We start from the raw sequence: 18,764 nt of genomic DNA on the forward strand, positions 1-18,764 counted from the left end.
GAAGGGAACTCATGTAAAAGGAGTGAATTGTCACCAGAGATTTAAAATAAAAGCAGATAGGCTGGAGAAGGTGAGAGCATGTCTTAAACAACACGTTCCCCACAAGGTCTAGTAATAAAATAGGAATAGCATATAAGCCACTTTTAATATGTTTATCAGTTCTCCTTACTTATCATGCCAATAAGGAATGTATAAGTCTAAGTTAATTACTGGGTTAAGTGTGGACCAACTAGATACAGTGATGTGTAACTTGGGTAAGTCAATTTACCACCTGCTTTGAATCAAAACTTCTGTATGAATCCATTTGGGATGTATGAGGAGAATCTTGATCTATATTTTGACAGTTCTATTTTTTAACTGGTGCTCTTTCTGTGCAATTTTCATAGCTCCATGTGAGTGTTTTTCAGCTGGACGATTTTTGCAGCAGCTCCCAGCCATGTGCTGATAATTTGCACATTTATTTCTCTAGTTAAAGGTTTTGTTTTTCCAGAAAGGAAACAGTGAACGGTTTATACATTGTGACTTCTTTTCTTTTGGTAAAAAAAACAGCAACAAGAACCAAAGACCACATAGAAAGTTGCATGTCTTATGTCCACTATTCCTCCAATGCAAAGCTGTGGGAAGAAGAAAGATAAACTGATGCTGTGATTATTCCTTCCCACCAAGATTAGGGGATGCAAGAATAATTTACTTTGATGTATTGTATTCTTTCTTGCTATGTAAGATTCTGTAGAGGTTGACAGTGTAATGGCTTAAAAGACCCTTTATGATGTAAATCTGGATATTTGAGTCCCAACTGAACTTGGTGAGACTTTGTGTACTATCCCTACAATGAGATGGATTTTTAAAGACTTGGAGTGAAGTGTTCTGTGTTTTGCCAAACTCAGAGGCTTTTCATGTAAGCACAGACAAACAACCACACAGCTGCCTATTCTACACTAGCAAATGAAATATATGTTGTCTATTTTTAAGGGGTGAGAAGAAGAGTGCATCTTCAGAAGCAGCCTCTGCCAATTCAGTTAGGTGTGAATTGCATGTAAAAGGTATAACAAAAGGTACTGGAAATTTCTTTCTGACGAATGCAATGGCCAGCTGTCAATCTGTGAAAAAGTAACAATTTTAAAACTATGCGTTCAAATGTAAGGTCCAAATATCAAAGCATTATAATGTAGCTTTAGAGGAGCAGCATAAAATATTCATCTTTTGACTTGCTTCGAATTGCATGCAAATGCTGGAGAGCATCATTCTACCCTGCCTCCTCAGGCCTTATTTTGTTTGATCATTTCTGGGGAGAAAAAAAAAGCTTAAGAGAAGGATTCCATGAAATTTCATTTTCACGGTTGTTGCATATAAATTGATTAAGTTTGCAGGCGAATTGAGGTTGCAATTAGCTATGGTAAAATGGAGAAAGCAGACAAATAAAACCCAGCCATACCTTGTCTTGGATGGCAATTCTGTAAAAACAAGTCATGGCAGATATGTGGGATTGTGTGAGCTGCAAAGTAACCTAAAAAGCTGTCAACACTCTAAAAGGTGGGGAAAGGGGTCGGTACAGTGGGGGAGCGGTGGTGAAGTCCCCAGGATGACTTTTCTCGATGCATCCTCTTGAAGTAAAGACATCAGCATGGATTAGCTTGTTCTGGAGTGATAACAGGTGAGATCAAAGGACTGAGCAGAGGGATTTGGCAGTGCCTGTCTGAGGGGACAGAGTGGAAATGTGTCTGGTAATGCAATAACTGGGATACATGGGAAGCTGTTAGTTGGTGTTGGGCTGTGGATGAAGTGCAGCTGTTTCCGTGGTGCTGTGGTAGAGTAGCAGTAACTTGTAGTCCCCATGGTATTGTGTTTGTATGTCTTGTAGTGAGTGTGTGTCAGTTCTGTGGTGTCAGCACATTGTGCAGTGGCTGTCGTGTTTGGGGTGTCTCCTGTTCCTCATGTAGCACACTCCTTCATGAGAACAAAGGAAACAAAGGATGGAATATAACAGGTTATCAACTGTTGTGTCCATTTTGTAGTAATGTTCCTTTTCAAAACAAAACAAAACCACAGTTGTGCTACAGACTGCAGCCTGCCAGTTGTATGATAAGGGACTGATTTCCACCTATAAGCATCCAGGCATCCATCAGAGCAGTATCAGGTACCTGAACTGCATACACAAATATTACATGATACATTTATAAGTTTTATTCATTCACAATCCTAATAGATTGTTTAGCAGCAATCTATTAGGCACTTAAGCAGTCTTACCTCCCATGATTTCAGCAGTGGAGCTATCCCAACGCCTCTGGTAGAAATGACATTTTAAATTATTATAGACTGTGAAGAGTTCTCAGGTTGCATTGGTAGGGAAAAGGTGTGCAGCTCTGCATTCATGCCCTAGCTGCTTTCCAACTTAAATCTACTTTAGGACTTACAAAAATATATTGTCCTTAAAGAGGCAAAGCAGTCATGATGGGATTTTGCCTTAGCATGTATGTAACACTGAATCTGGCTTCTAACTTCTTTTCAGTAATTCCAACAGTTCCCACATAATCCTAGCACTGAAGTTTCCTGAAATTTGGCTTTTCATGGGCTACATCTTTGTAAAAAAATTGGATGGGTTAATAATTTCCAATTCATAAATGGAAGGAACAGATTTATTTTTTAAATTATACATTAATGAACGGATACATTGGTTTTTGTTTGGCATATTCCTAAGGAAGCCTGATCAGAATAAAATTATGCAGAAATTCCTGATGAAAATAATTTTTCCTTTATTGCATGAGAGAATTAAATAAATAATTTACAAATGATTGTGCAAAACTGACAAATCCCATCACAAATAATTATTTTCAAATCCAGATTTTGACCTTATGCACTACAAAATGCCTGCAGACACATTACAGAGACAGATGAAATTGATAAGGCAGGTAATGTTCTCTTAGTCACTTTATGTGTACCTTTCAGAGGGATGAAAGTGTCTTTTTCTCAGGTACAAAACAGACGTGCACAAGTCAATAAATGACTCAAGTAAAGAAGGAACTGATAGTGCCCAGAAAGTCTGTGTAGGTCCACTATGGTTTTCAGCAGAGTGTGGTCCTGCAGGTAGTTTTTGGGATACTTCCATTTGACTTATCTCATTTTTCCCTAGCGGAGGGGTGTGGAGTGTCTGTTCCAGGGAGAACTACGTTTTGAATAACCAAAATGTTCCAACAAGGGCTGTGTGGCCTGAACAGCAGCAGCTGCTGGCTTTGCCCTGGGAGGTGGGAGGAGTGGTGAGGAGGTGGATGCCGGGGCTGGGGAAATGGCAACACAGCCCAGGAGAGCAGTCCCACGACCTTTGTTACGTCCTTGCAGCTGCTGAGGCTGGAGCACACAGGACGTGGGCCAGCTAAGAACTTGGGATTGCACTTGGAAGCCTGAAGCAACCCTGTCATTAAGTACATTTTTGCTCTGGGAAGTGGGAGTTTGGTGATGTAGTGCTTTCTGTGGTCACACACGTGAAGAGGATGGCGTCCAGCCGAGCATCGCTTTTGTACAGATAAATCAGCTTTGGCACCAATCTGAGAGACACAAAGTGAAGGGCACAGAAAGTTCTGATCAGAAATATAAGTGCCACAAGATTAATTACTGTAGTATAAATAATGAGATCTGACTCTGCCTTCTTGGATCTTTATTTTTGAGTTAAGTAAATTTCAGGAGTAAAATTGATGGGATGCTAAACTTAATGAGAACATAAAATTGAAGATATTAAGATTAAAACAGTATTGGACCTGCAAGGGGGGATACTTAATTATTTTGGTCAGATCTCAGGCTCACACAGCTTATCACTGTGACATTTTTGTTGTAATTATTTTGAGTGGAAATCGTAGAATGAAGTTGACTTGTGCAAGAACTGTCTTGTATCTGAAGAAAGGGATCTTATGGTTTAATAAATGCTATCCTATTAACTGCCCTATCAAAACTGTTGCAAATTAATAAATAATTAGGTTAAATATACATGCATTAGATTCATCTTGTGCAGAGGTGTTGAAATTTTACAGCTTTGATTATGATGAAGAAATGCACCACCAAATACATAATCCTGCAAACAGGAGTTTCAGCTATTCAAGTCCAAACCCAGAGCAGAGGCCTGAAGAGAATATCCAATATGTAACATCAGCATTCCAGTTTTAGTTTCCAGAAGAAGCCACACAGGAAATTCCCACACAGATTTAGGACATTGTTATTTATTTGCACACTGTGCTTTGGTTTTAACTATTGATAATCTTGAGTTGTGCAGATGTCTGTCCCGTGGCTCTTTTCTTTTTCATTTTTTTTACACCCCTGAGACACATTATCTGCTAAACCTTTCCCTTTGTCCTGCTGATGAGCTCAGGGATTCCCATGTTTTACCTGTACAGAATGTATCGATACAGGAGCTTCAGGCTCAGCTTGAACAGGAGACCAGACTTCACCGAGAGGAGCAAGAAAAGTTTTCAGAAAGGATCATCCAGGTAAATCCAAACCCCACCTGCTGGGAGAGACGCATGACCATGATGTGTGATGTGAGCCCTGTTTGTCAGGACTGTGGGAACTTGTGTCCTGATGGCTGTGCCCGTGTGACCTCATCTGAGCAAAGGAAGAATCTGGAATCTGGGGAAATCTAAACTCAAGCCCATTTTGCCACTGCAAATCTGGATTCTCTGCTTGGTGGAGAGAATTTTTGTCCTCCCCTCTGCAGGGGAAATCGTGGTAGAGACATGAAATACTGGATGGAGAATTCTGTCACCCTTCAGCTCTCTGTGAGCTGGGGAAGGGTGTGTTTGATCCCTGGGAGCTCAGTTCAGCTCCATACCTTATTCTGGCACCTCCTAGCAGAAGGAAAATCCAGCACCTCTCTGAAGTCAGAGGAGTTGCTATGCACACATAGCTGAGAAACAAATCAGGACATTCATTCTTGTATTTCTCAGTACTGAGTGCTTCCAATCTTCTTATTAATAGCTGGTGAATAAATCATATTTTTTTTACATGAGCTCTCCCTGCTCTTTTGAAAGCTGGAACAGATTAGTCAATCGTTTTCTGATCTCTAGCTCCTAGGGCGAAAAAATCTGCTGCTAATTTCTGCAGGCTGTTTGGCTCTTAACTAAGTTTTCTTCTTAAATTTACTTCATGGACTAAATTCAGCATAATTGTTGCATACTGTAAAGAATGTTTCCTTGTGCCAACTAATCTCTTTATGCCCAAATGGTATCTCTCTGTTTTTTCATAACTAGCTTTAATTTCCAGTTGATCTCCACAGGAGCTTTCCACTGGAGCTTTTGAAGGCAACCAGTCAATTGATATCCTTCCTAGTTGCCTCAGCTGTGAAAGCTTTTTGGAAGCTATGCCTGTCTCCTAAAGTTCTTTTCTTTTGCAATTGCTATCCATTGAAAAAGCATAGCACTCTATGAATCTACCTCTTCTAGGGTCTTCTGCAAGAATTCATGACCATAGGGATTTGAAATATAACAGCTTGTCAAAATGATGAAAAATGCACCAAAATCAAAGCTAGCTGTTCATGTTGATAGCCAGCAGAAATAGAAGAATAAAAGAATCTTCTGGATTCTTCTTTTTTTTTCCAGATTATGCCCGTTCTGTTGATAAAGTTCCTTTTTTATCACCTTCCAGAATTTCTGATGGAAATTACTCATATTTTTTCTGTATTTAACCATAACTTTATTTGGTGAAAGAATGGTCATCAACATCAAATTTACATCTTTCTTCCCGTAAAAACTAAATTTAAAATCAGCCATTCTTTTACTTTTTCATTTTTAGGAATGTTTAATGACATCAAATTGATGTGTGCTAGCAGTGTATAATCTCCATGAGTGTTATTAGGAGTTGTGTGTATGTTTTTTTGAGTCATTATGGCTCACTTTGTTCCAGACTGCTTTTACACTTCATTTTAAGGTACACATTTAAGCTAGCCACTACTGTAAATAATTTCAATTTAATTGGGAACTTTTTAAGGCATAGTAGCATAGATGCTAAAAATTTGCATTATGCTGGAGCACATCATTTAGAAGGCAGGCAAGTCCTTAGGAAACTATCTCATATGGACTGGTAGCCTATTTCAGAAGCATCTCAATGTTGCCATGAAAATCAAACATATATTTCTTAGTGGTATTTATTGCTAGGGAGTCCTAGTCCCTGAAATATTCTTTATTCTTGTGTGAGCATTGTTTGTTGCAGGGCGTGTTCCAGTGGTTTGGATTGTTGTGGTCATAAGTGTACTGTGGCTTTCATAGATTTTATCTATGGAGCTGGTCGGGAAAAGGAGAGGCTGTTGTTCTGCAGAATGGAAAATAGAAACTGGCACCTGTAAACAGACTCTGTACTAATTTTCCATCTGCATTTTCTTCATCTATGAAGAAGCCACAGCTTGGTTGAAGTGGAAACACTTTCTCATCTATTCACAATATAAGATATCGTGCAACTAACTTGTACAAGTTCTGTTGGGTGCAGGTCATGCCATGGTTTGATTTTTTTCATATATTGAGGCAGAGGTCACGTTTAAAGAATGGTGTTTCAGGTGGCCTTGCATTGAAACAGATGTAGTTATACATGTCCTCTAAAGAAATAAGCTTTTCTTGGTGATTTTAGTACTAAGGCTGAGACATGTCAAATGCTGGTTAGCAATCTGTTCCTGTCTCTTCAGTTCCTGCTTGTGTCCCAGATCAAGTCATGCCAGAATGAGAGACTTCTTACTGTGGTGTCATTCAGGTGCCTTCAAGTATGAACTGCAAGAAGTGGGGGACCAGTAGTGGTACCTGAGGTACTGGAAGTGTTTTCTTTGGAAGTGTTGCCCTTCCAGAGGCAGAGGGAGATGTAGCAACTGTGGACAGATTGAACCTGTGCCTGTAGGGGGAAGTTGCAAGGCAAATATTCCGGGTTGTCTGAAGGGCAGCTGTGGTCCCACCTTGTACAAATGGCTGCAAACGCATTAAATAGGTGTGATATGTGCAGCAGTGTGGGCTGGTCCCTCTGCTGGGAACCTACTGCAGAGATACAATCAAGAGAGGGAGGAAAATATGAGTGTTGTAAAATGTTTAACCAGCTTCAGAGCTCTTGTGCATCTTTGAAGTAAATATCCACTTCCACAGCAGGTTACTTTCATATGGTTATCTAAGAAAAGCTTATCATCTGCTATCCTCTAATTTCCTCAGCAGTCATAACTGCTGAAGAACTTATTGAGCCAAACTCAATAGCTGCTCACTACTGGTGAAAATTAGAGATTTCAGTTTGTCTCACCCAGTGAAGAACAATTCCTGGAGACTGCCCCAGGACATCACCCTGTTGACATGTTGCCTGTTATTCCATTAAAGCTGGAGGAGGAGCATCTGCAGACCCTGCGGAGAAAAGACTTGGAAGTGCAGAGCTTGACTTTGCAGAACAAATTGGAGGAGAAGACCTGGAGTCAGGAGAAAAATCTGCTGCAGCAGGAACTCAGGCATTTCAAGCAGGACACCTTTCTCCTGTATGTCAAACTGAAGTGGCTGCTGAAACACTGGCGGCAAGGCAAGCGAATGGAGGAGGAAGGGGAGGACACTTTAGAGGTAACTGTCCCACCTCAATAACCCAGATGAGAACTGGGACCTCCCTTCTTCAAGTGCAGACTTGACATATGATGGGGCACCAGCAGCTTTCAAATTGCACGTATGTTGAAAGGGGATTCAAATTAAACATGAAAGCTGGTGTTGGCTTGTACTGAACTATATTCTGCATGATACGTTACAGATCACCCATCTTTAAAGCAAAACCCTTAACTAGTACAAACAGCTGGTCCTAAAATACTCTCACAGAGTAAATGAAAAATTAATTAGATCTGAAAGATATGACTCCTGAGTAATTTTTGAAAGAAAAAAAGCACATTAGCAAGGTGAGGGAGTCAAATCTGTTTAGATGGATTGAGGGCTGTTGTTTTTCTCATCCTGTGCACAGTGTGTTCTTTACAAAGCCTTCAGCAATACAGATGGAGGGAAGCTCTGTTTCTGTGTTGGCAGGAGAATTATACAGCTTCATGTGGGAACTTACAGTGAATCATCCTTATTTGTTCCCCTTCTCCACACACGCGTCTGTCGCCGTCAGCAGCAGTACATCAGTCGTCATCGTGGTGCTTTTCTAAGTAGAGGCTAAATCAAGATCAGGAATTTCAGAAGTACATAACAACCTGGAATCCCCAAGCTGACACATCTCAGCAGGGGTATGGTTGCCAGCCAACATGCACTGTGAAGGAAGAGTTGAGTTGCACACCCAGGATTACCATTTGCTTCTTAGCTAAAGAAAAAAAAGTGTTTTCCCATTCTGACATTTTTCACTAAATTCTTCAGAACAATAGATTTGTTTTGCAGGTTCATGCAATTCTGGTAAGCAACAAAGTAATTTTTCTCAATATTTCTGGTCCTTTTATACATAGTGTTTTTCAAGGTTTGCTGCATTTGGCAGTACAAGTAACCTTTCAGGTCTGGTCGGAGTGTGCTTAAGCTGAATACTCCAATGTTTTGTATTCTTAGATAAAGGTGGATGAACATCTTTAGATTCATCTACTGTGGTAATATGAGTAAGAAATATGAGATGAGAAGCTATTTAAAAATAATTTGCTTCTACTTTACTTCAGCTGTGTTAATTTGCTTCGGTGTAAATTATCTCATCTTCTAATACCTAAAAGCTTTCATTTATTGACTGTTTGGATTTTTTAACTGATTAATTTATTACCAGCCCAGTTTTATTGGAGCCATGCTTTCCTCACACTTTGCAGAAAATAAAATAATCGATTTGGATACTTCCTAATCTCCATTACTTTATCACACAATACACCAGTGTCTTGTATGGTTCTTGATTAATGTGTGGTGGATTATATCCGTCATGTGACATTAGACCCATCCCAACTGCATAAATCCCCTGTGTTGCAGGCCTGCAAAGTGGTGTGTTCACACACTCAGTAGATGATGTATCACCCAAAGATCAGTTCTGTGGCCTGAGTTGAGGTCAATATATGCCACCACAGAGATGCAGTCCCTTCCCTTAGTCCTTCAGTAGATTTCTGGCCCCAGAGGTAAATGGGAAAAGCATGTTCCTATGTTCTTCCATTCCTGTGTTCTTGCATTCTAGATCGAGCACCCTGAGGGCCTCCCAGACTTCAGCATTCAGCCTGAGCAGAAGGCAAATGATGCAGAGCGAGAGGAGGAGGAAGAGGATGTTGTGTTTGCACTGGCAGATTTCTCCCAGCATCCAACCACGGAGAGCGCTGATCACGGACCACAGCTGCAGACTGCAGAGTTACTGCAGCAGCAGAAGCAGGTACTACACCATTTATATATCTTGCCCTGGGAATGGAAACTGTGGATTTTCCAAGAGAGTTCTGTGCTGCTCTGTTAAATCACCTAGAATCATACTTGTGTAAATACTTCTAGCTACACAGCAATTACAGTGGATTTCATCCATTATATTTATATTTAAATTTAATCACGAGCCACGTGATTACTGTTCTTCTGTTGACAGATGCTATCAGTGAAAAATCCTATTTCCTCTTGTGGCTGCTTGCCCAGAAACATCTATCAGTATGTGATGGTTTGCAGAATTTACAGGCTCCTCTTGTCTGAGCACATCTATTGTACTCTGCTGTCAAGCTTTTAGCAAGAACATGTGATTTTGTTTCCTTTAAATAATTTAAGAAACTAGCACATGTATTTAATGTTTCCCTTAGAGATGATGGGAAAACAATGTAAGAGTTCCTTCCTGTCACTGGGCTTGTTTTTAAAAGCCTGAAATCAAATCATATTAACTTTTCCCTGGCATCTCCTGTACCCTGACTGTGTGTCAGAGCACTGCCATATATCCTAGCTTTTTCCTTTGTACATTTAACATACTAACTATCCTAATCTATTTCTAACAATACAAATAGAAAAAGGAGACAGATTTATTATATTTTTTAAATGAAAACCATTTGTATGAGACCATCCTGTTACATGGATTTATTTGCAATCATAAATAGAATGGAGCAAGAATTCTATGTGAAAAACAAATTCGGGGGAAAAAATCTTCAGTCTTCTGACGTCCCTTCTTTATCCAAGCCTTTGACTTGGCAGCCTGCTCCACAGTGACAGCTCTCAGGCAAACATGTGCTCCCTATGATCACAATACTTAGCCGGAGTCACTGCAGGCCTGGGGATTGTGTCTCTTTGCATCTGAGCTCTCCACCTTGAATTCCCCAGACCCTCATGATTATGGACAACCTGTTTTCTAACTGCCTATGCGTTGCAGCAGGCAACAGGAAGTCTCTATCCTATAAAAGGATACTCTCTAACTATTATTTTCTATGAAGTGTGCTAACAAGTATTAATTTGATTAGTTTGGCATTTGGAAAGGTTCTACCTTGCTGGTCACCCAGACCCACCACTGTCTTCCTCTCAGCAAGATCTTTGCTGGTGAAAGGCTCAAGACCATCATGCAAGAGATGCTCTTGAGCACATCATCTGACTACATTCCATCTGTAGACTGATTTATTCTGGAATTAGTAAAATAAGTATATACCAAAATGTTGTTTCTTTACAAACTCTGTCATGTACTAACTTTCCATATAGAGCTCTTAAAATAACCAAGAACATTCAAATGAATTATGTACTCTTTGAAATAATCATTGCTTAGACATTAATCTCAGTTAAGGTGGCAGAAATAGGCAGTAAATTGATTATAATTCATTTTTATTAACATCACAGCAGTTCCAGCTAATCTTGCTTGAAGAATTGATGCATAGGAACTGACCACATCTTGGTACTCCCCATGATGATGAATAGTGCATGATATCCCAATGAACTTGTCAGGATAAAACAGATTCCTTGCTCCCCAACCCAGAAAAAAAGTGTTATTTCAACGCTGCAAGAATTAATAAGTTTGTAAATATTTCTCATTTTAAGCACTATTTGTTTTGCTTGCACACGCTAGGGCATCTTCTCACAAGCCCTGCTGTGCTGAAAAACACACTGAGTTTTGGGAGGTTTTCTGCAGGTTCCTTAAGCCCACAACTGGAAAAAACACTATTTATACAGAGAATTTGGAATGACTGGTGCAGCTGGAAGTCTCCAAGGTTTGCACCTGCCCAGAAGAACCCAAAGTTGCTGGATCTGCCTGACAAGCTCCAAGATGAAATGCATCAGCACTTACTTCACATCGGGAATGAAACTTTTAGTTAGTCTAGGAGTGGCTGAGATAACTAGGTCAGAAAAAAAAAGGGCTTACAGTAACCTGAGGTTACCCATATTTATTTTTAACATTTAATGTTAATATTTAATGGCTTGTGTTTTCAGACTGCACTCTTGCTGCTGACTTTCTTACCCTGCCTGGAAAGTGGAATTGTTTTGAGAAAAAATATAAACCCAAAGGCCATAATTTCAACAAGCAACTTTTAATTTTATATTGCTATGATTTGAGATACTCAGCTGGCTGAAAAGTACACCAGTCTGGCTTGTCTGGGATTTTTATTTGGACGGTGTGTGGAGGGATATAGGCAAGGCAGAGCAGAAAGGGGAGAAAAAAGCTAAGCTGATAAGAGGCAGAGTAGGTCTGAGAGGGGTCAGTTCATCTTTTCCGGTATGACATTGTCTCTTGGCTGGTAGCTGGGGGACACAGCAGAAGTGCCAGGCAAGGTTAAGAGCCAGGCTGGAAGTTTGTTTGTATTTAGGACACAATCAAGCAAGTTGGACAGCAGAGGAGAACAGCCTGTGGATAAAGGAAGAGCTTTGTTTCAGTTGAGTATGAAGGGTGAGATGCCTGTTAGATGGTGTAAGATAAGGGAATAAGGAGTAGAGGGTTTATCTGTGGTCCAGTGGAAAAAGCTTCTGGTTTGCTGTTTAGGCTTCCTACCTCGTGTTTTTAATTGACTGCTCTACCAAACTGCTTGTAATACCAGCCTGTGGCTGAAGTCTTCAGTGAAATTCTCAAGGGAAATTCTCAGAGAAAAATGAATTGTGATTGAAAGCAGAACCAAACTGCCAACTGTTCTTGTCCAAAACTTTTCTAGAGCTGGATGCTCCTGTTTCTGTGGTTGACTCAACTTCGTAAATGCTCCAGTGTTCTGGAATTTAATTGGAGTTTGCTACATAAAAGTTTTGTTTGTTGTCAGCTGTTTTTTCTATAAATCCAGAGCTATGGATACAAGTCTTTAAACTTTTGTAAAGCCTTTTTAATTATCTTGTTTTAGCCTTTGCAATTATCTTGTCTTACATCAGTTGTGAATCAGTGAGATTCTTCTAAGCTTTAAATTTTAGAAACAGCTAAGGTGCTTAAGAGCCACCTCCTTGCGTGGAAGACTGTCCAAAGAATCACAGCCATGCCAGATTTCTGCTGTGCAACATGCCTGAAAGGAAGGGGAAGACTATAACAATACTTGTTGAGTATTTACAGGACTTAGTCTCATGAATAAGCTGTTTTGCCACTAAAATCTAAAGCATGGCTAGATGTAAGCATTGTATTTCAGAGCACATTCTTTCAAAAGTACTTTCTCTGTTGTCCAATACCACTCCAGTTTGACAAAAGAAAAAAAAATAATTTCACAGATTTCTCCAGCTTCAGACTATAAATACAGAGTCATGCAGAAGAGACTTCTCTGCAGGAATACAAAGTATGTAACTGAAATTGGATTTATATTGGCATGGTAATTAAAATGCCAGCAAGCCAGGAGGCACCTGGGGTAGTTGTCTCATCACAGTGACATTGATGTAATACCCCTAGAAATAAGAAATGCCCTCAACACAGTAGGCTACAAACCTGCAATGAGGCTCTTTTGTCTCCTTTATGTACTAGTCCATATCTTCTTTCTTTGCAAACCAAATTTTATAGGACTTTACAATTATCAAATATATGCACAGGAATGAGAGTTGTAACTTGCTTTGGTGTCATTTGGTTTTGCTTTTCTTCTGCCTCATTTCTCTTGTGGAGCCTTTTGACTGCTTTTCCAGAGAAAGGTTTGTACAGCACACCAGAAAACACAGAACGTGGCTCTTGAATGAAAGCACTTCCCAGACATTTGGAGTCAGGGTTCCAAAGAGGATGAGACCAGATTTTGATGCCTCCAATACCCAGCAGCTCCTGTTGTGACATTAAGGGCAAAACTTCAAAGGAGTTCTGATTATTACACAAGGGGCTTGAAATGTTTGGAGAATTTAGCCTTAATTAGGTGGTAGAATAAAAATGCATAGTGGAAACATAAAATCTCATTGCATATTGAATAGTAGGTGATCTTATATGCATGATGGAGACTGCTGCTGGATAGCAGGAAACTGCTAATTGGCATTAAATGTTAATGGAATTAATTCTGCTTCTGTGTGTGCATTTCTTGTAAAACCCCATCTTGTACACCATCACTTTTCATTAGCCCAACCAGATAGGTCAGTCAATGAGCACCTGCAGTCATTTCCTTACATCTAGCATATTTTTGCTGATGTATCAAATGGCTTGGAAAAAGTAGACCACGTTTGTTTGCTTTTTAAAGAAAAAAGGCACCTTGGCATGTATAATTACTGAATACAAAAATGGGTCAGGTGGGTTCAGTGATGCCAAAAATCTGGTGAGCATATGAAGTCAGCTTAGTTGTCTGCATAAAATTTTATAAGTATTGCCATTGAAAAAAGCACATGACAATTACTTAGATTTTTGCATACTTCTGTTTACTTGACTTGTCTTCAAAGAAGCCTCCATGTAGTTACTGCATGAAATTCCAGGTAAGAGGGAATGCAGGAAGCCTTCACTTCAGAAAACAAATTTTAAAAAAATTTGATTAGACTATCGTGCAAGGATGGAGACAATTAATTTGAGTTAGGCCTTCCCAATGGAGTTAACATATTCCTGAGAACCAGGTAATTAAATGCTGATTTTTTTGAGTAAGCTTTCCCATTTTTCTGCCCCTTGCTGTGTCTGCTAGTCAAGTATAATTTTCATAAAAGTATTTTCTAGTCAGGATAACTTGTCAGATACAATCTCTGGTTACTCCCTGGTGTTTGAGAGGCTTATTGGGAATATTTGATTTAAATTTTTGACAAATAAATCATATATTTCTGTTTTCTGATTCAATAACTGCAAAAAAAATTCTTTTACTAATCCAGAATGAATATTTAGAAATTTTGTTTTGATATTTAACTTTAAAATGGCAGATTTTGCAAGTGCCCAGAGAATGTGCAGAAGGTAAATGCCAAAACTAAGGAAAATGAAATAAGATTTGAGTAAGACTATGGGATGTCAGCTCTGGGCTAGACTTTCAACTTATCTCCACTCTTGGCTTCTGGCTACCACAAGAGCTCTGACAACATTTTCAGCATGGCCATAACACTCTCAACAAGACATGAATGGAGGTTTGCTCTTTGATCCCCTCTGCAAGAGGGAAGGGGCCTCCCTGGCCTTCAAGCCTTTGGCACCCAGAAGGTGCTGCTGCAAAGCTAACCTGGGTGCAACTGCCTGGTGTGGAGCAGGAATATGAGGTACAGACTACTGAAACACCTTAGCAGAGATACTCAGCTCAAAGCATCACTGTATTTCCCAAATCAATTTTATCTGATAATACAAAAGCATTGAAAAGTTATCCCCTTTCTTTTTATGTAGTTTACAAATATTTGGCATTTGATACAGAGCAATGACTGTATGTGTGAGGCAGACATGTAACTATGCAAAAACCTCAGCAATGATACTCTAGCTTTTGTTTATAGTATTAAAAAAAAAAGTTATTAATGATGTCCTCAGTCCAGAAAGATGCTTAGTGCCTTTTTCAGAGTAACTGAAGTATTTTTGGCTTTCAGGAAGCATCAGCACTAGGCCTAACGACAAGAGAATCACAGAATCATTTCGGTTGGAAAAGATCACCAAGTCCAACAATAAACATAATACTGCCAATTCCACCACTAAACCACATCCCAAAATGTCACATCCACACATCTTTTAAATACCTCCAGGGATGGTGACTCAACCACTTCCTAAGCAGCCTGTTGACAGAGAAGACATTGCTATTCTTAGTTTCCTCATGCAAAAGTTTGCCCAGGCACTTTCTCTTCCATGCAGTGGACACCAGCCATTTTTTGTCCTAAAAAAATGAATCTGGGGATAAAAGCCAGCATCCAATGACAGCCGCACTTTGTCTGCTTTGTTGTGCCAGGCGAGCGAAAACCGGAAGCTCCTGAACGCTCTGAAGGGTTTGCTGGATGACTTCCGCTCAGAGCTGCGGGACGAGGAGCGGGAGCGCCAGGGGCTCCAGCAGCAGTACGCCCTGCACAAGGCAGCCTGGGAGGTGGAAACCACTGAGCTCAAGTGTCGCCTCCAACAGGTAACATGCCCTAAGTCCAACACCTGGAGAGAACAGCTGAGGTGCTTAAAGAAATAGGAAATTTACTGGGGCAATGTTCCTCACTCAGGGCTCACCAAATGTGGTGGTGTTCGCAGGGGTCCCAGGACAAGGGAAGAGACAAGAATCTTGACTCCATGTTTCAGAAGGCTGATTTATTATTTTATGATATATATTAAAAGAAAATGATATATTAAAACTACAGTAAAAGAATAGAAGAAAGGATTTCATCAGAAGGCTAGCAAGGAAAAGACAGGAATGATAATAGAATCTTGTGATTGACCAGAGAGTCTGAGACAGCTGGACTGTGATTGGCCGTTAATTAAAAACAACCAATATGGACCAATCCAAGATGCACCTGTTGCATTCCACAGCAGCAGATAATTATTGTTTTTCTTTTCCTCTGAGGCTTCTCAGCTTTTCAGGAGAAAAATCCTGGCAAAGGGATTTTTCAGAAAATATCATGGTGACAATTTACAACAAACTGAAGAGGGGCTTTAGTCATGCATTTTATCCTGGTGTCTGAAAGCCCTCACCTGAAGCCTGATCAAAGTTTTGCCACTTGGGTTGCCTCTTGGATTTCCAGTTGTCCTACTACAAGGGCACATACAGTGGACACTGTGTGGCATAGGTGAGAACAAAGGAACTGAACCTCTTGCTGTATTTTCTCAGCAGAGTTGGGTGGTGATGTATCAGCTGTGGTAATGAGACATGTGGGTGTCTGTATTTATTGAAGAGAAAAATGTCTTGTGGTTGGCATGCTCACAATTAGTTCATCACTGTGCCTTGGTATGTAACAACTGCAGTATCTGATTTATTGCAGAGAAAAGAGTGATTCAACAACACTGAGGTGATAGATCAATATATTGATATTAAACCAGCCATTCAAAGCTACTGGTTAGTGATGGAAGAGAAAGCTCTCATTACCTGCCATGGGATACTGTTAGAAGTATTTGTATAAAAGCTGGTTCCAGGTGTTTCAATGTCATGTATGGCGGTTCACAGAAAACAAATCAGCAAAGAACCCACAAGAATTTATTTCCAAAGCTGATGGCATAAAAGCTCTTATTTTACACATTGAGGAGGGAAGGGGTGGGAGAATTAGTACATTCAGATCTTGAGAAAAATTGTAGAGCTTCTCTGCAGAAGTAAAATATAATAAAAATATTCACTGTTGGAAGGGTGGTACATTTAGAAGGCTCTACTGAATTTTAGAGACTCACTGTGACACACAGAGCTGAGATGTGAGCACTGCTTTTCCTGCCCAGGTACTGCGGGCTGCTTTCCCAGAATGAAGGAGGCAGCTTTCATTTTTAGCAGAGTCTTCTCCCAGAAGATTCAAATTCTTAGTTCTACTGCTTCTCAGTGCACCAGCATTTCTGAACAATATATCACTTGAAAAAGGAAACAAAATCAGTTCCTGTTTTGGCTCCTTCTGAAATATCTTGGTGACAGATTTACCTTAAGCTCGAGATGGCAACAAAGAATGATTCTTAGAGAAAGTCTGACCACAGAACTGCCAAGCTTTCCTAGTTTGCCTTTGCATGGGCAATAAACTTCCAGGCTGCCACTTTGGCTGGTGTTTGGCACCAGGATGGTGCTGCAACTCCTACTCAGGGGTTTCCACCCTTCCTTCTGGGGCTTTTACCTGGCTCTTTGCTACCTCCACTGCCACACTGGAAATAATATACAACATTTGGTAATTACTGGGCAATGGGTGTTACTTGTTAGGGAGTTAGTGTTAGGGGCCAAACCCTGAGTATACTTTGAGAATTTGCATTGAGGACATGGGACCCATTAAGGATATGGGAGTCCCTCACTAGGACTCTGACCAATGGTCCAGCTTCAGGATGCCTGGGGGGAATATAATATATCATGTCATATCAAATAATATCATATCAATCATATATCATATCATATCATGTGGTACACAGGTGTGAAAAAGATTATGTCATGTCAGCTTTGTTAAAATAAGATGCTGCTCTTTCAAAATTGATTTTTTTTGTTTGGTCATTTGAAAGAAAACAACTGGACTCTAAATATTAGTGGTAGAAGATGCTGATGTTTTTAAGATTTCCTTGTCACTGCGAGTGGGTGTAACAGGATGTTCCCTGCAGCTCAGTACAATTTAAGTAACTCAAGCAATAATCTCTCAGTCAATTGTTTGGGGAGGCTGTTCCAGAAACTACTAAGCATCACTCCTGAATCCAGTCTGAAATTTTTTTGCTCAGAAAGTTTGGGTTTATTTTCCACGTAGGGCAAGGTGAAGGTGTTGTCCTTCTCTTTTGCTAGAGGAATATGCTTCCCAGCAGACCTGCTGCCTCTCATTTTTGAGGACAATGTTAACTCCAGAGGTGGAAATGAGTTTTTGCTGCTTTTCACTCCATTTCACCTGCAGAGCTAGGGGATGGAGATGTATCCCATTCTGAGTCATACACACATCTACTGAGCTGTCAACAGAAGGTCAGATTCCAAGGATAAATTCTTCACTCACTTGAACTTACACAAAACAATTGAGCACTTTTTCCCTCTGACAACAGTGCAGCACTGGCCCAGCTTGACCAGAGAGGTTGTACAATCTCTGCACTTGGAAGTTTTTCAGGATCCATCTGAGCAAGTCCTGTACAACCCATTCTGACCTCAGAGTGTACCATGCTGGAAGGAAAGGGTTCAACTAGAGACTTCCTGACACCCCATAAAGCTTATATTTTCCTGTGAATCTATTACCTTGGGCTAGCTCTTCTGATCTGTTTAAGCTAACCCCTGATCATGAAATTGAAGAAGGGAGGGAAGGTGGTATCAGATAATTGCCCTTGAAATCAGTTCAGAGTCCAGAACCTCAGAGATGGGGGGGATGATCCTGGTGCACCTGCTGCTGCTGCTAATACCTTCTCTTGTTGGAAGGCAGGAGAGTCATACAAGAGCACCACTGCTGAGGATTGTTGTGGGACAGACCTCTTCAGAAGATGAATTCACTCTCCTTAGGTTTCAGGTGCACTGAGCGAGAGCACAACCGCAGGGCAGTAGCTGAGGACATTGTCCTGGAAATTGTCTCAGAGATAATGATGAGGCTGGAGTTTATCTCCATGTTTCCTTCATTACTGGTACCTATATTCCCATCAGAAAGATCATAACTGGTGCCTTAGGAGCATGAACTGGTAGAGCTTGAGAAGTTATCCCCTGTACTTTTCACTGTCTTGATTTTAAAACTTTTTCCACTCTGAACATATTTGATCATTTATTGAGGTCCTAGGAGGTAATAATTGCTATTATTCTGCCATTATCTTTGTAAAGTTAGGTCTTTAACTCTAATCCATTTTCAGGCACAGGTTTTTATTGCAGAAAGTTTAACATCCTAGTAACATTTGACTTTATTGCCAGCTGGAAGGGAAGAGTGAGAACACCTCCGGAGACACAGGTTCAGATGCAAAGGGAGCTT

General features: G+C 40.2%; 1 protein-coding gene across 1 annotated transcript in view; it reads left to right on the plus strand.

Moving 5' to 3' along the window:
• Positions 1–18,764, plus strand: part of MTCL1 (microtubule crosslinking factor 1) — a 90,448-nt gene that overhangs the window by 53,760 nt on the left and 17,924 nt on the right. Inside the window, 6 exon segments of the mRNA XM_031062268.1 lie at positions 4,383–4,475; positions 7,326–7,556; positions 9,112–9,300; positions 15,140–15,307; positions 18,707–18,762; position 18,764. The exon segment at position 18,764 is cut by the window's right edge and continues 183 nt beyond it. Of these exon segments, the coding sequence (XP_030918128.1) occupies positions 4,383–4,475; positions 7,326–7,556; positions 9,112–9,300; positions 15,140–15,307; positions 18,707–18,762; position 18,764 (738 nt within the window).

The sequence above is a fragment of the Geospiza fortis genome, unplaced genomic scaffold (assembly GCF_000277835.1).
Source record: "Geospiza fortis unplaced genomic scaffold, GeoFor_1.0 scaffold471, whole genome shotgun sequence".
Taxonomy (NCBI): Eukaryota; Metazoa; Chordata; class Aves; order Passeriformes; family Thraupidae; genus Geospiza; species Geospiza fortis.